Below are 18,789 nucleotides of genomic sequence, written 5' to 3' on the forward strand. Positions count from 1 at the left end.
GACATATTATACAGTTATCATTGCTTGTATACTGTGATGTTACAAAATAAATAAATAATTTTTAAATAAATAAAGCTATTTACTATGGTTGATACAGTTATAGATTTTTTAAAGAAATAACTATGGTAAACTAGCTATAGCTATGTTCAAACTATTACATGTCACAGTTGCATCATAAGTTGTTGACCAGATATTTATTTATATATTTATTGAAATATAAAAATTTGAAAGATTACTATCAAATGTAACATTTTTCATTCCAGTAACCCCAAAACATGTTTCTGTGACATGTACTTTGTAAATACTAAATTTAGAACGTTTTGAGACTCGCCCTCATTGACCTTCACCTACCTATCCCATACTCCCAAAGCTATCCACTACTACCTGAACTATATGCCGAACATAAACAAAGAGTACTACATGTAATGTCAAAGATACTGCTAAAAATATTTTATTTTAAAAAGGGAAGTAGTTTGACTTCTGAATGGCATCAATTTGATTTTCTGAATATTATTATTAAAGACATAAGCAGCGCCGATCTCCTTAGCTATCCGCTACTGCCTAAACAACTGTATAGTAACGCCAAGACAGTAAAATAGCAGCAATGACAATTTTTAAGCAAAAAGAGGCGACAGAAAAATGTATGATAAAGTTGTTTTTTTTTCTTAATTATTTTTTTTTCTGTGTTATTTTAATTATGTTACATCTTCCTTAATTTTTGTAGGTTCATTCATGGTCTTTCAAAGTAGAATTTTAATGGGAAAGACTTTAAAATATTTGTTCAATGCAGAGATCTATATAACAGAGATAAGCAGCTCCAATACTTTATATACTCTGGACATTGAACTATCACTCATGCTTATCAGAAAGTGAAAACTAAGAAATTTTGAAGCAAATAAAACTTAATAGATGTACATTTGATCCTTATATATTATACACCATATGAAAGGTAACCTTTTTATCCATAGGCCTACAGCACTTAGCTCGTGTTAAATTATCGTCGATATTTGAAACATTTCTTGACTTTCACTAAGAAAAACATGGTAGAACATACCCATTGAGCCCCTATCATTTATTCAAATGGGAATTGTAAATGTTTTTTACTGCCGCCATAGACAAATATATTAATAAGCTTTCAGAAAATGTATTATTTTACTGATTTTGATACCTGGTGAATATGTTTTACTTGCTACAATTGAGTTCTAAGTTAAACAAGCAGGCTTAATATCTTAAGTCTAGACTGGCTAGGAAGTTGCATATCTCAGTTATTTACTGTATGTCTCTGTTCAAGTATCAATCAAAGTGTTTTTAATTTTGATCACATCAGCATTATTAAATTGAAAACAAAAATCAGAAGACAAAAAAGAAAATATTCGCAATTTATAGCTACATGTATTTAAAAGATATTTGAAACTAAGCTACATTTAACAAAAAATCGTAACCTACAATTACTTCTTGTTCATATTTTATTCTAGCAAAAGTCACTCCTTGCTGTGTAACGTACATGTTGTCCAAAATAGCTGACCCTTTTCTGTTCTAGTGTGTCTTAAAGTGCAACTGTATTATCCGGTAATTGGTCATAAATTCAGTGATCCTAATGCCTACTTTGGTAAAATTGTGTTTTAAATAAAACCTGAAACGAATTTAGGGCCTACTGCTACAGGTAAAAAGTTAATTGAAATAATAAGTTTGAATTGTTCAAGACAATTGAAGGCACCGGTCGGTTTTATCATGAACTTTATAATTGTCAATTCTAGTTTTTGATTTTATGACGTGGGAAGTGCATATTTCTCACAAATTAAGATAATGACACAAGTTTTCCTTTTTGGAGTTCTTCAAGTGCAGAACAAAAGCCAGACAAAAGACTTTTTTTGCTAGAAAATAGAGTGAGGTAAACAATTTTGAGATGTGTGAACAGAAATAGATTTATACCAGATGTTATCAACGAAATCTGCATACCACATATATAATACTTACAATACAATAAATACACTTTGAACAGACAAAATGAATATTTATTTTTAATCAGGCAATATTTTTTTCTTTGATATGATATGCCAGTTTATAACACAGATCATTTGTACATTTACATTTATTTATCAATTATCTGCTAAAATAAATCAGAACTCTTCGGCACAACGATCAATTATTTCACTACCGTTCATTTTTTGGCGAAGTAGTGTTAGTATATTCACTAAGCTGCTATAAGGATACTTCTATAACATCTGAAGTTAACAAAACATCACTATTAGTGTTCCTTAAGCAACTCACCTTACTTTAAAAATTTTTCAAACTTTCGGGTCGTGTAATATTTAATGCATCTGGGGGATCAACCTTCTTCTAGATTTTTTGTTTGACACGTTGTTTTTTTATTAAAGAAATAGTATGTGTCTGCATTACTGAAACAAAAAAAATATTGATGTTCTTTTGCCTACTTAAAATCAACTTGTAGCTAAAAGTTCTTTTCGATCAATTTGTTACCGTGGATCCGACGTAAACAACATGGCGTCTAATTGAATGACAGGTGCTCTCGAGGGTGTTGATCGGATTGTTTATATTATGTATGTTTATCAATTAGTAGAATGCATTTATTATCATATAAAATGCTAATCAAGTTGAATCAATGTTTTGTTTTTTGTTGACAAGTTGCAACTTTCGTTGAGGTACTGTTTAACAGGAAGTAAATCTAAAGTTGTTTTTTTCATTTTAACCTGTGTTTACAAGTTTTTTAAGATGAGTATTTTGTAGATTGTATCAAAATTTACAGTTGTCTTCTCTATATAATGAACTACACAAATAAGAGGAAAATATATTATGAACCTTGTAAAAAGGACATTTCATCTGATTAAAATTGATTACTGAAAACTTCTGAGAAGTTATAAAATTTATTTAAATAATTTTATGGGATGATCGAATACTGTATAATTATTGATTAAATACACAGGGTATAACTGCTTTATATTGTTAATCATTTATAAAATTTTATATGAAGAATTATAAGTTTAGATACTTATTTTACAAGCTATTCATTTTAAACAATCTTGATTTTTCTTTTCTGTTCTAAATGAATCAAAATGTATTAATACTTTTTGGCTTATTCTAAGACGATTTCGAGACGTTTCGGCCCCAAGACATATCGGCCCCAAATTACCCAAGACGTTTCGGTCCCAGACGTTTCGGCCCTTTACCAAATCGGCCCAGAATAAGTACTGTGTTTTAAACTTAAAAATTAAAATTTCATAGTTATAATAATCATAAATGACAATTTTCATGAAGTGGAACGCCAATTTCCAAGTACCTTGAAAGATTTACGATACCTATTTACGATAAATTATTTTACGTAAGATTAAATCTTTACCAAAACCATCAACGATTAGATACTTGTTGCATTTAATGTTAACTTCAATGTTTATAAATATCTCACAATAAATAGCTACTCGTAATTATTTCCTTGATATTGAAAAATCTAACACATTTAATTATCAGGTAAGGAAAGTTAGTTGTTCATGCAAGTAAAAACTGAAACATTCAGTCATGTAATATTACAATGAAAAGAAAACAGAAGCCTTAAAATCTAAATCGAAACATTCGGTCATGTAATATTACAATGAAAAGAAAACAGAAGCCATAATATATTATCTATACTTCTTTTATCACTGTCAAACATTGTTTGATTAAACTAATTAATAAATATATAGCAGGTACATAGCATTTATAATTTGGTTTCTGTCTTTCAATCACTTTTATAACATCTAATATCTATCATTATCTAATAACAATAATATTAAATAAAAAATATTATCAGGAGATTATAGCAAACCGTTTTTTTTAAAAATCTTTTGAAGTTTTCTCTGATATTACTTACATAAAGCTATAAACAGATAATTAGTTACACCTTGAAAAAAATACGTATAGTTTAATTAAGATAAAAAAAATTATGTTTTCTAAGGAATAATTGTAAGTAACTTTCTTAATCAATTAATAATGGTTTGTTTTATAAATTAAGGATTAACCTGCCTTTATTGTTTGTTACACCTTTAAAAACATAAACGTATATCTAAATAGTTCCAGAGATCAAAAGATAATAAATAATTATTTAAAGAATTAAAGTGTCATAATTGTTTAATTGTAATTAAATTAATTGTTGTTAATTAATTTAATTAATTGTCTGTACTATATAGTAGGGCCGAAACGTCTCGCGGAAAAGGGCCGAAATGTCCAGGGGCCGATTTTCCCACTGGGGCCGATTTGGTTTGGGGCCGAAACGTCCTGTTTGCTCTAAGATACATGTACTTTTTTTTGAGTCTGGATCTTGGTTATAGTATCCCCCACAAGTATAAATTTATAGTATCCCCTGCAAGTACCCCATCCCCTCTCATCACAATGTAATTTACATTAACGTATTTTAACATACCTATTTTATACCAGAATTTATAAAATAAATGTCATATATGACTTGACAGACATGTAAACATGTTTCACCACTACGTGTACATGTATAGGCATTGTCAATTATCTTGATTGTTTTTGCCATTGATCATTGACCTAACTTTATTAGATAAGTATACTTTTAAGTAAATATTGGCAACCATGCACTATAATGTCACTTCAGCTAAATTTATAAATCAGTAACTTATATAATGTTGTATAAAGAGAAAAAGCATATTGTCGGTGTATATATTATACATGTAGATTAGAATAAATCTACTAGCTATTTTATTGTATTTTTTCTTGCAGTTGAAAATTTTACGATAAGTTACTTTGACATATGATTTATTTAAGATATTTTTCAAAAGTTTATACTGCTTGATACTTGTGATACTTTTATATTCATCTCTGATTTACACCTAAGTCTCTTCTCAGGCGTTGGTTCCAATCCCACCACCGCCACCAATATAGAACTGTTGCGATTGATTATAAAGTGATTGACAATACAAACAATTGACTTACCTTGTATGTTTGAATTGTTGCCAAGCTAGGAATTGCCTCATTTTTTAGTTATATATTATACACTAATATGGCGCCCAACTGTTAAGCCTAACACACTAGTTTTGGTTTGCCTGGCATCATCTGTCAACTTTTGTAACCTGAGTACCATACGGTTCTACATATTTTTTAAACGTTTATACTGCTTGAACAGGTGATATTATTACCCTTCCAGATTTTTGCCGCCTTTTTGATTAGATATAGATCACCCGAAAGAAATTGATATTACCGAGCCAGAGTGAGAAGGGTAATATACACACTAAATTTCCCTGTTGGGTACCCCACGTTGTAAACAACATGCGCTGAGGTGATGCCTGTATATAGGTTCGATTTTACGCGGTGTAAATTCCGATTTACAAGCACTTTTTAACTGTCAACTGATAAATATTAACCAAAGTAGAGTAATGATACGTACTCTCACCAGTATTGAAAACAAATATGACCTCACGAAAGCTTGATATTAATCACAAAAAAGTGAGTTCAATAGACTACTCCTTTTCTCTTGTTTTACATTCGTTAGGTAAGGGAAAAATACGTCCTGTATTTATGTGACGTCATGTTGTGATGAAGGGGTACCCTAAAGGGAATCTTATTTGGACGTTTCATTTGAAACAGCAATGACTTTTTAAAAAATCGTCTAAACTCAGCAGGGGAAGGGTAATATAATTATTATTTTGGTTTTATAGTGATATATGTGGATATATTACCTGCCAAGATAAAATATCACCCTCTCCTAACGGCTCGGGTGATATAAAATCTTAGCAGGTAATATATCCACATATATTACTCCAAAACCAAAATTACATATACTGTTATATTTATCTCATTATACAGATATCATGTGATACTTTTATATTTATCTCATTATACAGACATCATGAAGATGGAAGATGATCAGCTTCAGCAAAAGCTTTTCAAAATAGGTCAGCTTTCAGGGGAGGGCTCAAAGTATCACTATGGAGACGACCTAGAAAATGCTGTGGAGTGCTATAAAGAAGCATATAAACTAGCAAGGGAGATTAACGATGATAAAACTGAAAGAACATGTGCATTTAATCTTGGGGCTGAGTACATCGCCCTTGGAGAATACAAGGAAGGGCTAGACTATTTACATAAAGCTGTACCACCTAAAGACCTTTCAGATGAACGTGCAACTGGGGATTTGTATTTTAATATGGGACTTGGCTATGAAGGAATGGAATTGGAAGAAGAAGCCTTGAAAAACTTTTTGAAAGCCAATAAAAAATATGATAAGTATGAAAGAAATAAAACTGATATGCAAATAGTGTGTTTAGAAAAGTGTTTTAAATTATATCATGAAAGGAAAGACTTTATGAAGGCTGCTGATATTTGTAAGCAGATGGCAGACATTTTGAGTGGGGGAGATGAACTAAGTAGAGTAGAAAAGCTGTGTGAGAGAGCTTCAGAGCTCCGGCTTGGAAACTATAAAAATGAGGCAACTGACGCAGCTCTAGAATGTAAAAATGAATTTATGGAAAAATGCAAACCACAAGGCCAGGATTGCATAGTAGCAGGTAAAGTGAAAACTGTTGATATATCAGATTGCATGTTGAAAGCTATTTCGACATCAATCTTTATATATTTTTTTTTTTGAAATGTAAGATCAAGCACAATGAGTGCAGGAAGATACCAATTTTAGATCTTAATATCTGAGCACTTAATCACTTAGTATTAGTGGTCTTTGTTGATGCTTGATACCTGATGCATTATTGGATCAAGTTGAAAGTTATGTGCTCATGTTACAGGTCAGAAAGTACCTTTATGACCCAATGGGTTATCCAGAAACTTATAACCAATATTTAGTGTTGAATTTTCTTTTTTCCTGTAAAATAGATAATGACTTACAGAGCAGTTTGTTTTTATTATAACACTATGTTTGATGAGGAGCAGAGAAATTTTGCCTCTAATCTTGACTGGTTGTACAAAAAAATATCCTACTTACCAGCTAGGATATATTAACTTAAAATATATTTTAAAAGTTAAACAAATTCTGAGTTAGATATATTTTATACAATTGGTGCCCCAATATAAGTGCTATTTTGTAAAATTTAAAAGTGAATTACATGTATATATTAATTTTTATTTCATTACTTTTACCTAATCCATTAATGCAGATCTCGGTGCTGATGGGCAATTAATGTTGTGTATTTTTTCAGGAAAGATTTGGAATGACCTTGGCCTTGTATTCACACAGTTACAGCAATATGACGATGCCACTCAGTGTTTTGAGAAAGCAGTTGAGCAGGTCAGGAACAGTCACAAAAGTAACCCACAGCTAGAAGCTGTTGTTCTTCAAAATCTAGGTGCTGCATACAACTTTAATGGCGATTATCAAAGAGCGATCAAATTCCACGAAGACGCAGCTACAAAATACGGTGAATTTTAAGTATTTTCGAAACAAAGAAATCTTTAGCTTGATTATTTGCAGAAAAGTGAAGCGTCCTAGCCTCTATATTTGTACATGTATTTTGGCATGACATTTGATTATTTGACTTCTTAGGGACCTGTGTTTCACCTTAAAATAAGTTCATGCCTGTTGGAATATATCTTTAGGTCATTTTTCAACATTTATAACTCTAGCATGAATTCTTACAAAGAATAAGCTCTTTTTGTGAACATTTCTTCTAAGGGTATATTAAAAACCATAATGGCATTAATTTGCTTAAAACTTCACACATTTTTTTCTGCATTATTTTGTAAGCTACTATAAAAGAACCATAACTCTGGCCTGTTTCATACAGAGTTTTACATCTTTTAAATTTGTATTTTCCATGTTTTTTTCTATTAAGCACTTAAAATAATTCACAGAAGTGCCCATCATGCATCTCTGTTGTCAGTGTAAGAATGCTGATAAGAGATAAAATCATTTGACTTCAGATTAGAGAATTTGAGATATTGCTGTGCTACGTGCTCTGTGCTTGTTCATGGTGTTCAGAGATTAATATCTTTCTTCTTTAAAGTTGAGTCTTGTTAAGAAAGATATTATTTCACAAAGAATTTATTCATTTTGATAGGGATATTTTAAAATGAAGTTTTATGAAAAATAAGATAAAAATCATGGCTCCTTTCTTTGAAATGCATAAAGCTAACAAAAAAGGATCTTTGAATCTTATTAAATGCCACATGAGCCTGATTCAATTACAAATTTTTATTTCCAATAAGTGACCATTCTAAGAAATACAAACATTTTTCTAACTCATTTTAGATAGGAAGTTATTGCATTAATTAAAATATTAAACATGTATTTTCAGCATCGATAAATTACAGAAATGGACAGGGGCAGTGTTTTACAAATCTCGCATTTGCTCTTAGCCAGCTGGGAGAACGAGAAATGAAACAGGCAGAGATTGCTTTCCATCATGCATTGCAAGCCGCCATAGATACAAGTAAGAAAGCTAGGGTCAGGATAGAAAGGAATTGGGGGGGGGGGGTGCTCAAAGGCTTTTTGCCATTTGACAAAAATTTGGAAGATTTCCAAATACAATGTATTAACATTTTCGAAAACCAAAACAATTTGTTAAGACATGTTTTCCTTTTAAATTGCTGCCTCTGTTGACAAATAACAAAGTAAATGACATACATTGTTAAAGTGCCAAACTAATATATTCAGTCACCAGTTATTTGAATGTGAATTACCTGAAATATATAATACTATTACTGAAAAAAGTTAAATGTTATAATTTTACCAATTTTCTTACGGTTATCATAATGCTACTTATAATACATTTACTATTTGTTTTATAGAGACATCTGATTGTAATTATGTTGTTTCTCTTTCCTTTCTGGGTATTTGAAAATGATATATTTTTACAGATAGTGCTATATCTTTTCTTGTGTTTAGGTGACCTGCACATGAAGTGGCAAGCTCTGGAAGGTCTTGGCGCAGTAAACTACAATCAAGGTCAGGTACAGGATGCTGTGGACTTCTTCATAGAGGCCCTACAATGTGTGAGGAATAACAAAGCAGCGAGTGAAAGAATAAAGCATAAAATGATGTACGCATTAAAAGGCCCTGATCAGGTTGGTGTCCCTTATAGAGGTCAAGGTCAAATGATATACACGGGAACTCATATGACACCTGTGCCTGGAAGACGGGTATTAATGTCAACTCACGGACCTGTTGAGGAACATAATAAACTTAGCACCACACCGGTATGTGAATAGATTAATTGTTAAATGTACATACATTTTACTTAAGAAATGATATATCCCAAACTGTGATTTTATTGCTCAATAGAATCACTGTTTGGAGTTTGGATGCGGGGAATTATATCATGAGGGCGTAGCCCGAGTGATATAATGATGCACATCCGAACGAAAAACTAGTCATGGTGTCAGTTCCAGTTACAGCCAACCAACTTTTAAATTGGTTGCAATTTTTGAAATTTTTTTATGAATTCTCTTCATACTTTGACAAGATCTTCAAGAAGACTGTACTAAACTTAACCTTGACTCATAAATGACTTTGACCTTGAAGGTCAATTAAATTTTGCTTGATTTTTGCTATAACTGGCTATTACTTTGTGATTTATGACTGGATTGTCTTCATACTATAAAAACAACAATCATTTAGACTAGACCTTTAAGTAGACCAAATTGACGTGACCTTTACTCATTAATGACCTTGACCTTAATCAATTTAATTAATTTTGCTTAAATTGTCATAACCTTGTTATTTATTTACAGATTTTATTCAAATTTGGACCAAAGAAAAATTATAACAAAAATGACATGCTGAATAATTCAAATATGACCATGACCTTTAAATGACCTTGACCACAAAGTCAAATTATTGAATTTAATTTAAATTGTCTTAACTGTGTTTAATATTTATAGATTAGATTCATGCTTGGACAAAATGTCACATATATGACCAACAAAGGTGTTCAACAATTAAAATAAGACCTTGGCTAATCTTGAGATATGCAGCTTTAAAATGTTGCTAATATAGATTCTGACATTCTGTGCTCAAACCTTATACAAATGAACACAGATTCTATCATTTTGTGCCCAATGTTTGTCCAAATGAACACATATTCTAACATTCAGTGCTCAAAGTTTATACAAATAAATACAAATTCTGACATTGACATTTTGTGCTCAAAGTTGTTACAATAGAACACAGATTCTGACATTCTGTGCTCAAAGTAGATACAAATGAACACAGATTCTTACATTGTGTAGTCAGTAGTATAGAGTTTATTAAGACAGTGTAGATGAGCTTCATGCTATTGCACTGATGACAAAATGCTGAAACTGCTAAAATTTGAGCAGCCAGTGGTAAATTATCTATTCATACTCCTTGTTCTTGTTCAATAATACTGATGACATAGGGGAGTTGTTATAATTGCTTGTACAAGGTTAAATAGGTCATTTTTTTCACTGATTATTTTACAGAGGTCACAGGTTATAGAGACAGTGATGATGGAGAAGATTATACCTGTGGCCGGGGAACAGCCAGCTATGGCCGTAGTACAGGACACTACCCCTCCTAAAGCTAGGTAAGTCATACTAAGCTGGTTATTTTGGAAAGAATTTTAGGCTGAATCATCATCTGTGATTTGCAGGGGACATACTAGTTCAAGTGTTCTGTGGTCACAAAGTTCATTATGAAAATGGTACCAGTACTATTTAGTCTGAAAGCCAGTTTCCAGAAGTTTTACTTTAGAATAAAGTTAAAATGAAGAATTTTAAACTTAATAGGTTTTAAGATTTGTTACATATATTTAGGTTTCTTGTGAGAATTCTAGAGAAAAAGATATTAAAATTAACAAAATTTGTTTTTTTTCAATGAAAAAACATAGTGGTAGAATATATTTGAATATTATAAATAGTTATGATAGAAAAATTTAGATGAAATTATTTTGTGTAATAATTCACCAAGATTTCACATGGGTTTGAAGAATATTATTTGTCAGTCTTTAGACTGCCTCTGGGTCAGTCACCTGATTTCCTGAACAGTGCCGGACGTGCATGACAGTATAACATGTACATTTAATTTGAATTGTACATAAATTTTAAAAGTATGGCATTCTGGTTCATACAGGCGTCTCATCAGACTGAGAAAGAAAGACTCTATTGGGCCGTATCATCATCCAAAAGTTGCTCTTGGTTTAGGATCGATGACTTACGATTCCCCACGTGCTCTAGCAGCAGATAGACGAAACACGATATTACAGGAGGATTCATCTGAGGAGGAGAGTAGCAGTGCGTCTGGTACAAGCAGCGAGACAGAAAGTGGGGAAGACGTGGCAGATCAAGCTAAAGGAGGGTAAGTTGTTTACTTAATTGAGTCTTAAAATTATCATTGTTTCCCATGGGTGGCCATGTAAATTTGGATAGGGTAGGTAGGTTGGTAAGGTTAAAAAAAAAAATTATGAAAAATGTAAAAATACTATTAATTGACCTCGTTTCTTATACATTGTATCTGAATTATACGAACTACTTATCTAACAATTGTTGACCGCATTGGTTCAAACCTTGTCAGGGGAAAGCTGTTGTTTCCTTGAGCAAGATATTTTACACATATTGCTTTAAGTACTAGTTGGTTCCAAGAACAGATTAGAGAGTGTTAGCTTATAACACAATCAAACTAAAAAGAAATTCATATAAACTTTAAAGAAAGCTCATTATCAGTTACAAACATCATTCAAAGATCAGTGATTCAATATAATGTAAGTAAAACGATTATTTTTCTGTGTATTTCTTTTTTTTATTCTGATCAAAATTCATCAATTCTGAATGTCATTAATAGATTTTAGTTATTGTTTGAATGAAATAGAATCTTGTTTTGTATTTTAGAATATCTGAAGAGAAGATAAACAAGATATTTGAAAGACCAACTTCAACTCAGTAAGTCATAGTTATCAATGGTTTAATCTTTTATTGAGCCAAATGATCCGCATGATTCGTAAAAAAATTTAAGAATGATGCACATTAACTTTCCATATTTCATATCTCTGGAGTCACAGGCTGAGAAAAAAGTGCAGCCGGACTGGGACTTGAATCGGGGACCCTAGGAATACCGTACTGCGGCTTTACCGACTGAACTATCCGGCCGCTTACACATGTTCTCCCCTTAATAATAAACAGTTCTGAACCATGACAAATGCTTTTATTGTTTGGGTCATTTTGTACCATAAAATGCTTATTCCAGAGAAACCAAACAAGTGAGTGAAAAAAAGTGTTTGCATACAAGTTATTGGTCCATACATATTACTATATGGTAAATATATGGTATCTTTAAAATCCAATTGTGTCAAAAAACCTCAGTGGAGTCCCTTTAATGGTTTTTTTTTTTTCAAAAATGTGGTTGTTTATGATTCTTGTACTTCCTTCTTTAAGAATTAACAGAACAGGAGTGAAAACAGTCAGGTAATATAGGCTAGGCACAGTATTGCATTTATAGGAGCTTTCTCTTACAATGATTGTTGAAGAGTAAATAATGGGGATACAATTGCAATAGACTAGAACAGCACCACAATTAAAGTGGATTGGTCTACAATGGGCACATTTTTTTTATTCACATTTTTTTTATTCACATTTTTTTATTGAGTATATCATATATTGATAAATTCAGTAGAAACATATCATTTGGATAATTATGGTAAAAAAAAATCTTGGAATAGGGTTCTTGTGATTTAGTATTCCCTTTAATGTGTTTTTTTTCAAAAATGTGTGTGTTTATTATTCTTGTACTTCCTTCTTTAAGAATTAACAGAACAGGAGTGAAAACTGTCAGGTAATATAGGCACAGTATTGCATTTATAGGAGCTTTCTCTTACAATATTGTTGAAGAGTAAATTATGGGGATACAATTGCAATAGACTAGAACAGCAACACAATTAAAGTGGATTGGTCTACAATGGGCACATTTTTTTTATTCACATTTTTTTATTCACATTTTTTATTTATTGAGTATATCATATATTGATAAATTTAGTAGAAACATATCATTTGGATAATTATGGTAAAAAAATCTTGAAAACAAAAATGTTGTTAGGGTTCTTAATGATTTAGTATGAAAATTGATAACAATAAATATGATGAATAGTTTAATTTTGTTCTGTAAGTTTTATATGAATATGTAATATTGGGTCATGTAAATCACCCTAAATAAAAAGCATAAATTCTTTCATGGTTAGTTATCATGTATGATACTTAATACATTCAACATGATTATTTATGGTATTACAGTCCTCCCATTATAGACCAATTCACTTTAATGGTAACAAGCTCAAAGGGCAACAGAATAGAATGACAATAAAAATAGACAAAAATATAAATACACTGGAATGGCTGTGGAAAAAATGACAATAAAATGAAATAAATTGCTACAAATTATGGCATTAAACAACAACAACAATGAACAAAAAATAATAAAAATATAAAAACACTGGAATGGCTGTGGAAAAAATGACAATAAAGGGAAATAAATTGCTACAAATATAGCATTGAACAACAACAACAACAGAAAACCACAATGTACAAAAAATATCAACAGAATGACAGTGGCATATAACTATACATGTACTGGCAACAGCCTAATATGTTAATCAACAAAATATTAACAGTTTGAGATATTTTACTTAATTACTGTTCTTTTGCTTCTTTGGGGGATTTTATTACCTTACCTGTGCTTCTTAATTTAAACAAAACAGGTGCTTTTTGTTTTTGGCTTGGTGTTGAAAGTTTGGTTTGTGCAATACTTATTTATAATAACAAGTCAAGTTCATCATTAAGAGATTTATATCTAATATTGTATAAAGTGCTGATTATAATTAATCAATATTAAGCTGGAAAAAGTCTTTGTATTTAACTTGGTGTTAACCTATACCCTGCTTGAACCAAATGCGACTAGACCTGCCACTGCATACATGCCATAATTTTTAGCTCACCTGTCACAAAGTGACAGGGTGAGCTTTTGTGATCGCTTTTCGTCAGGCGTCCGTCCGTCCGGCGTCCGTAAACTTTTACTTTAAATGACATCTCCTCATAAACCACTAAGCCAATTTCATCCAAACTTCACAGGAATGTTCCTTTGGTGGTCACCTTTGAAAATTGTTCAAAGAATTTAATTCCATGCAGAACTCTGGTTGCCATGGCAACCAAAAGAAAAAAAAACTTTAAATATCTTCTTCTAAAAAACCCAAAGAGCTAGAGCTTAGATATTTGGCATGAAACATCTTCTAGTGAGTGTCTACCAAATTTGTTCAAATAAAAGCCCTGGGGTCAAAATTGGCCCCACCCCAGGGGGTCATTGATTTTCCCTATATGCATATAGTAAAAACTTAAAATATCTTCTTTTAAAGAACCCAAAGAGCTAGAGCTAAGAAATTTAGCATGAAACATCTTCTAATGGGTGTCTACCAAGTTTGTTCAAATAAAAGCCCTAGCTGGGGTCAAAATTTGCCCCGCCCCGGGGGGTCATTGATTTTCCCTATATGCATATAGTAATAACTTAAAAATCTTCTTTTGAAGAACCCATAGAGCTAGAGCTAAGATATTTAGCATGAAACATGTTCTACCAAGTCTACCAAGTTTGTTCAAATAAGAGCCCTGGGGTCAAAATTGGCCCCGCCCTGGGGGTCATTGATTTTCCTTATATGTGTGTATAGCAAAAACTTAAAAAATCTTCTTTGAAAAAACCCAAATAGCTAGAGTTTAGATACTAAGCATGTAACATCTTCTAGTGAGTGTCTACCAAGTTTGTTCAAATAAAAGCTTTGGGGTCAAAATTGGCCCCGCCCCGGGGGTCATTCATTTTCCTTATACATTTTGTATGTGTATAACAAAAACTTAAAAAATCTTTTTTGAAAAAACTCAAATAGCTCGAGTTTAGATATTAAGCACGAAGCATCTTCTAGTGAGTGTCTACAAAGTTTGTTCAAATAAAAGCCCTGGGGTAAAAATTGGCCCCACCCCAGGGGACATTGATTTTCCTTATATGTGTATAGCAAAAACTTAAATACCTTCTTTGAAAAAACCCAAATAGCTAGAGTTTAGATATTAAGCATGAAACATCTTCTAGTAAGTCAAAATTGGCCCCACCCTGGGGGTCATTGATTTTCCTTATATGTGTATAGCAAAAACTTAAAAATCTTCTTCAAAAAATCCGAATAACTAGAGTTCAGATATTAAGCATGAAACATTTTCTAGTAAGTGTCTACAAAGATTGTTCAAATAAAAGCCCTTGGGGTTCAAACTGGCCCTGCCCCAGGTGTGTCATTGTTTTTAACTATATGTGTAAAGAAAAACCTTGACCAGCTAGACCTTAGATGTTTAGCATGAAACATCTTCGAATGGGTGTCTACCAAGTTTGTTCAAATAAAAGCCCTGGGGTTTAAACTGGCCCCGCTATGGGGGCCTATATACAGGTGAGCGACTTCAGGGCCATCAGGGCCCCATCTTTTTTGGATATATTCTTAGGGGAAAAATTTTTGAATCCTATTAGCCAAAAGTTTAAAAAAAATTTTTGCAAAAAAGATTATATAAAAATGTGAAATTTCTGGCTGCAAAGTAGATTATATTAGATTTTGATTTTAACCGAGACATACAACATGTAAATCATCTTTGGGACACGTCTGGGACAGATACCTTATTTCCGGGACAATTCGGACGTCCGGTACCTTATGGCATGTATGCTTGCCAGCCTGAACATCGATGCTGTCTGAGCCAGCTCTAAACTGTAGCTCAACTTTTGTATTTTGATACTGCAATCCCTTAAAGCCCATCATGCCTCAGAATTTATGCTTTTTTTCTTACTCCCCAAAAGCGTTTTTATTGTTGTGTACTTTTATAGTTTCCAAAAAGTTAGTCATTGGCCAATTTATGATCTGAACCATCTTTTTCATCTACTGCTTTTTTGCAATTAGTACAATAATAGTGATTTAGTATTTTGTATGGAAGTCAAAATACTACTTTTTGTTTACATTTTCCTACTTTTTGATACATTATTTCACATTTATCTCTAATTTCTTAAGATTACAAACATCTTAAATGTTTTTAAAACTATTATTTAACAATATAAACTTTTAAATAAGTTAAGAGAATTATTTCGTTTCTATGGCATTATTTAATGTGCCTTTAAATTCAAATGGACTGTTCCAAATTTAAAGCTGGGCAAAACCATTATACAAATTCTACAGGTTAATGGTTAAACAATGGGAGGTTGCAACATTTGTGTAGAAAGTCTAGTTAATTTTAGCTATCCAGTTGATAGATTATAATACATCTAACAGTATATCTTATTAGTGGCTAGGTGCTTAGAAGTATTCTTATAATCAAAAACGTTAAAAATGATGCTGATGCAGAACAGTAGGCTAAGTGAAGATCCTTATCATATTGTAATTGTGACTTTTTTCCTTTTTTTTTTCTAAATTAAAAAGGGGAAAATATTGCATGTTATACAAAATTTTTATTTTTTTTCTAAAAAAAAGTTTTAGATTTAACTGACAAGGGTAATTTTTCGGGAAAGGAAATGGGCAAAATTTTTATGAACTTCTTATTTCCATGGATATGAAGATAGTATTCAAAGTGTTGAAGTCCGAACTAAAATTTGAGATTTGTTTGTGTTATTATAAAATTTTTAATTTTTGTTTTAAATTATTCCTATGTTATTTCAGACTAAGTCCCGTTGTACATGATGGACATTTGTCACAGTATGAGGCCCAACTTAGAGCCAAAGAAGAGCAAGAAGAAAATGAAGGTACATGTAGTATGACAGTTTACGTCTTTTACCATTCTCTAGATATTAAAGTGGCCTTCAGCTTTACTTAAGGTTAAATATGTTATGTTACATATAAGTGTCATAATTACGTAGCCTACAGAATTAAGGTGGAAAATGAAATTTGTTGATGATAAAATACATAAACAATAAGGAAACCCCTAGATACCTCTAATCTACCATTCCGCTCTCTATATTTAAATAAGAGGATTTGTTTTCAGATCTTCTAGTTTTAGAAACAAATGTCCCGACACTATAAATAGCTCTCGGAATGCTATTTTGAAGAAGGCTTCACAGTGATATGATACATTTTTCCGTGATACTTAGTTTCAAACAACACAGAATTGTTTTCCCACAGACTAATTTTTCAAACAGAAAATAAAAGCTGTAGGCTGCTTTAAAGCAACTTTGGTAGAAAAAAACACAATTTTGTCATTAATTACATAGTTATAATTTTGTAATCATTTATGCAACTTTATTAAAAATAATCCTCTACAGTTTTTAGGTGTCTTAAGTTGATATGGTAATAGTCAAGGTCAGTTACTTTAAATTGATACCTGCCCTTTTTCTGTTTTTTTTTGTAACTTATAATTGACAATTATCTTTGAGTCAATATTATATCAGGGAACTTTTTTATAACCTCATTCTAAATTGGTTCATTTCAGATTCAGATTCAGAAGAGGTGAGTTCATGTATATTTATAATACAGCACATTTGTTACTTCAATTTCCATTTGTTGATTGTAATGTTTTTATTATCTATATAAATAGATAGCTCTGCAGAGTCTCAAACAAATTGTGAAAATGTTTTTGAGACTTGTAAGATAATGCATTTTAAAACAGCTTTTCAATTTTGAATTGACAAATGGCAGATGTATGGGATGTGGGTGTCAAGTAGGTGGTATCCGATCACTACCTAAAGTTTAAAACATTGTAATACACTGCACTGGGATTGCTTAAAAGGCCCCTAGGGTCAAGGTCACTGTTACTAAAAATAGAAAAAAATATTTACAGTTTGAAACCATGGTGTTTTACCAGCCAGGTTACATCATGCACAAAATTTATTTGTAATCATTGAGGCCAATAACATGCTAGTTGGATTTACAGTCCAACATTCTTTTAAAGTCTTTTGTTTTATAATTTATTAAGATAATATATAATAGGGATATAAACCAAACAAAAAAATGTCAACAGTGTAATATTCCATTGTGTATAAACTTAAGTATATACATTGTTTATATACTTTTGTACGTACTTTAAGTTCATATAATTATGTAAAATGCCAGTAGGGCAGTTTAAGATTTTTAATTTTTATTGCACTTATTTAATACACTATCTTGTAATTTATATAGTATATTTATACATAGATAGCTTAAAAAAATCTAACTTATAATTTCAGGAATCATCAGATGATTCAGATGATAGCTCTGATGATAGTTCTGATGATACAGAGGAAGGACAGGAGGACAATCAGCTGAGTAAACAGTATAAAGCTATCAAAACCAGTGGATATCACTGGTTGTCCCTTAAAATCTTTTTACAGAACTTTGAGTTTGCCTAACGAGTAAGACTAAAAAAAAAGGATTGGAGCAACACACTCAATACATGATATTCCGCGGTATGTACCGGACAAGGCGCTTGAATGATTAAATGCTAAAATTGTGCCTTTTCACCCAATGAAAAGAACTTAAAAATGTCTTATTCACCTTTTCAAACTGATTTATGTAATATGATAATGTATGAAAATGTAAGAATCGGTGAAAAAAATGATATATGACTATTTATTGACCATGATTTCTGCAAGCATCTAGAGGTACTGCTCCAATCCTGTATTGAGTTAAATAATAAATCCATTGCTTACAAATCGCTGGCCTGATTAGAATTTAAATTTTGCGCTACTATGTTTATTATTATGAAACTTGAGGAATGCAATGAGTTCAGCAGTGAAGATATTTAGCTTACTTGTAATGACCGTCTTGTTTTAAAGAATAGGTATTTGTTTACCTTAATAAAACTTTTTTTAGATTATGTGCAAATGTATTCACTTAGCAGCTAAAT

General features: G+C 31.5%; 1 protein-coding gene across 3 annotated transcripts; it reads left to right on the forward strand.

Annotated features, from left to right (window-relative positions):
• Positions 1–2,472: 2,472 nt before the first annotated feature.
• On the forward strand, positions 2,473–18,147 carry LOC132759475 (uncharacterized; the record flags this gene model as incomplete). Of its 3 annotated transcripts, none has more annotated exon segments than XM_060751250.1 (12): positions 2,473–2,561; positions 5,859–6,521; positions 7,164–7,382; positions 8,259–8,393; positions 8,849–9,159; positions 10,405–10,508; positions 11,054–11,278; positions 11,809–11,859; positions 12,352–12,381; positions 16,632–16,714; positions 17,398–17,414; positions 18,131–18,147. In XM_060751250.1, coding segments are annotated over 11 exon segments (1,850 nt in total), but the record flags the coding sequence as incomplete, so codon positions are not given.
• Between the last annotated feature and the right edge of the window lie 642 nt (positions 18,148–18,789).

Source organism: Ruditapes philippinarum, unplaced genomic scaffold, assembly GCF_026571515.1.
Source record: "Ruditapes philippinarum isolate M1 unplaced genomic scaffold, ASM2657151v2 ctg93_1_1_1_1, whole genome shotgun sequence".
Lineage (NCBI taxonomy): Eukaryota > Metazoa > Mollusca > Bivalvia > Venerida > Veneridae > Ruditapes > Ruditapes philippinarum.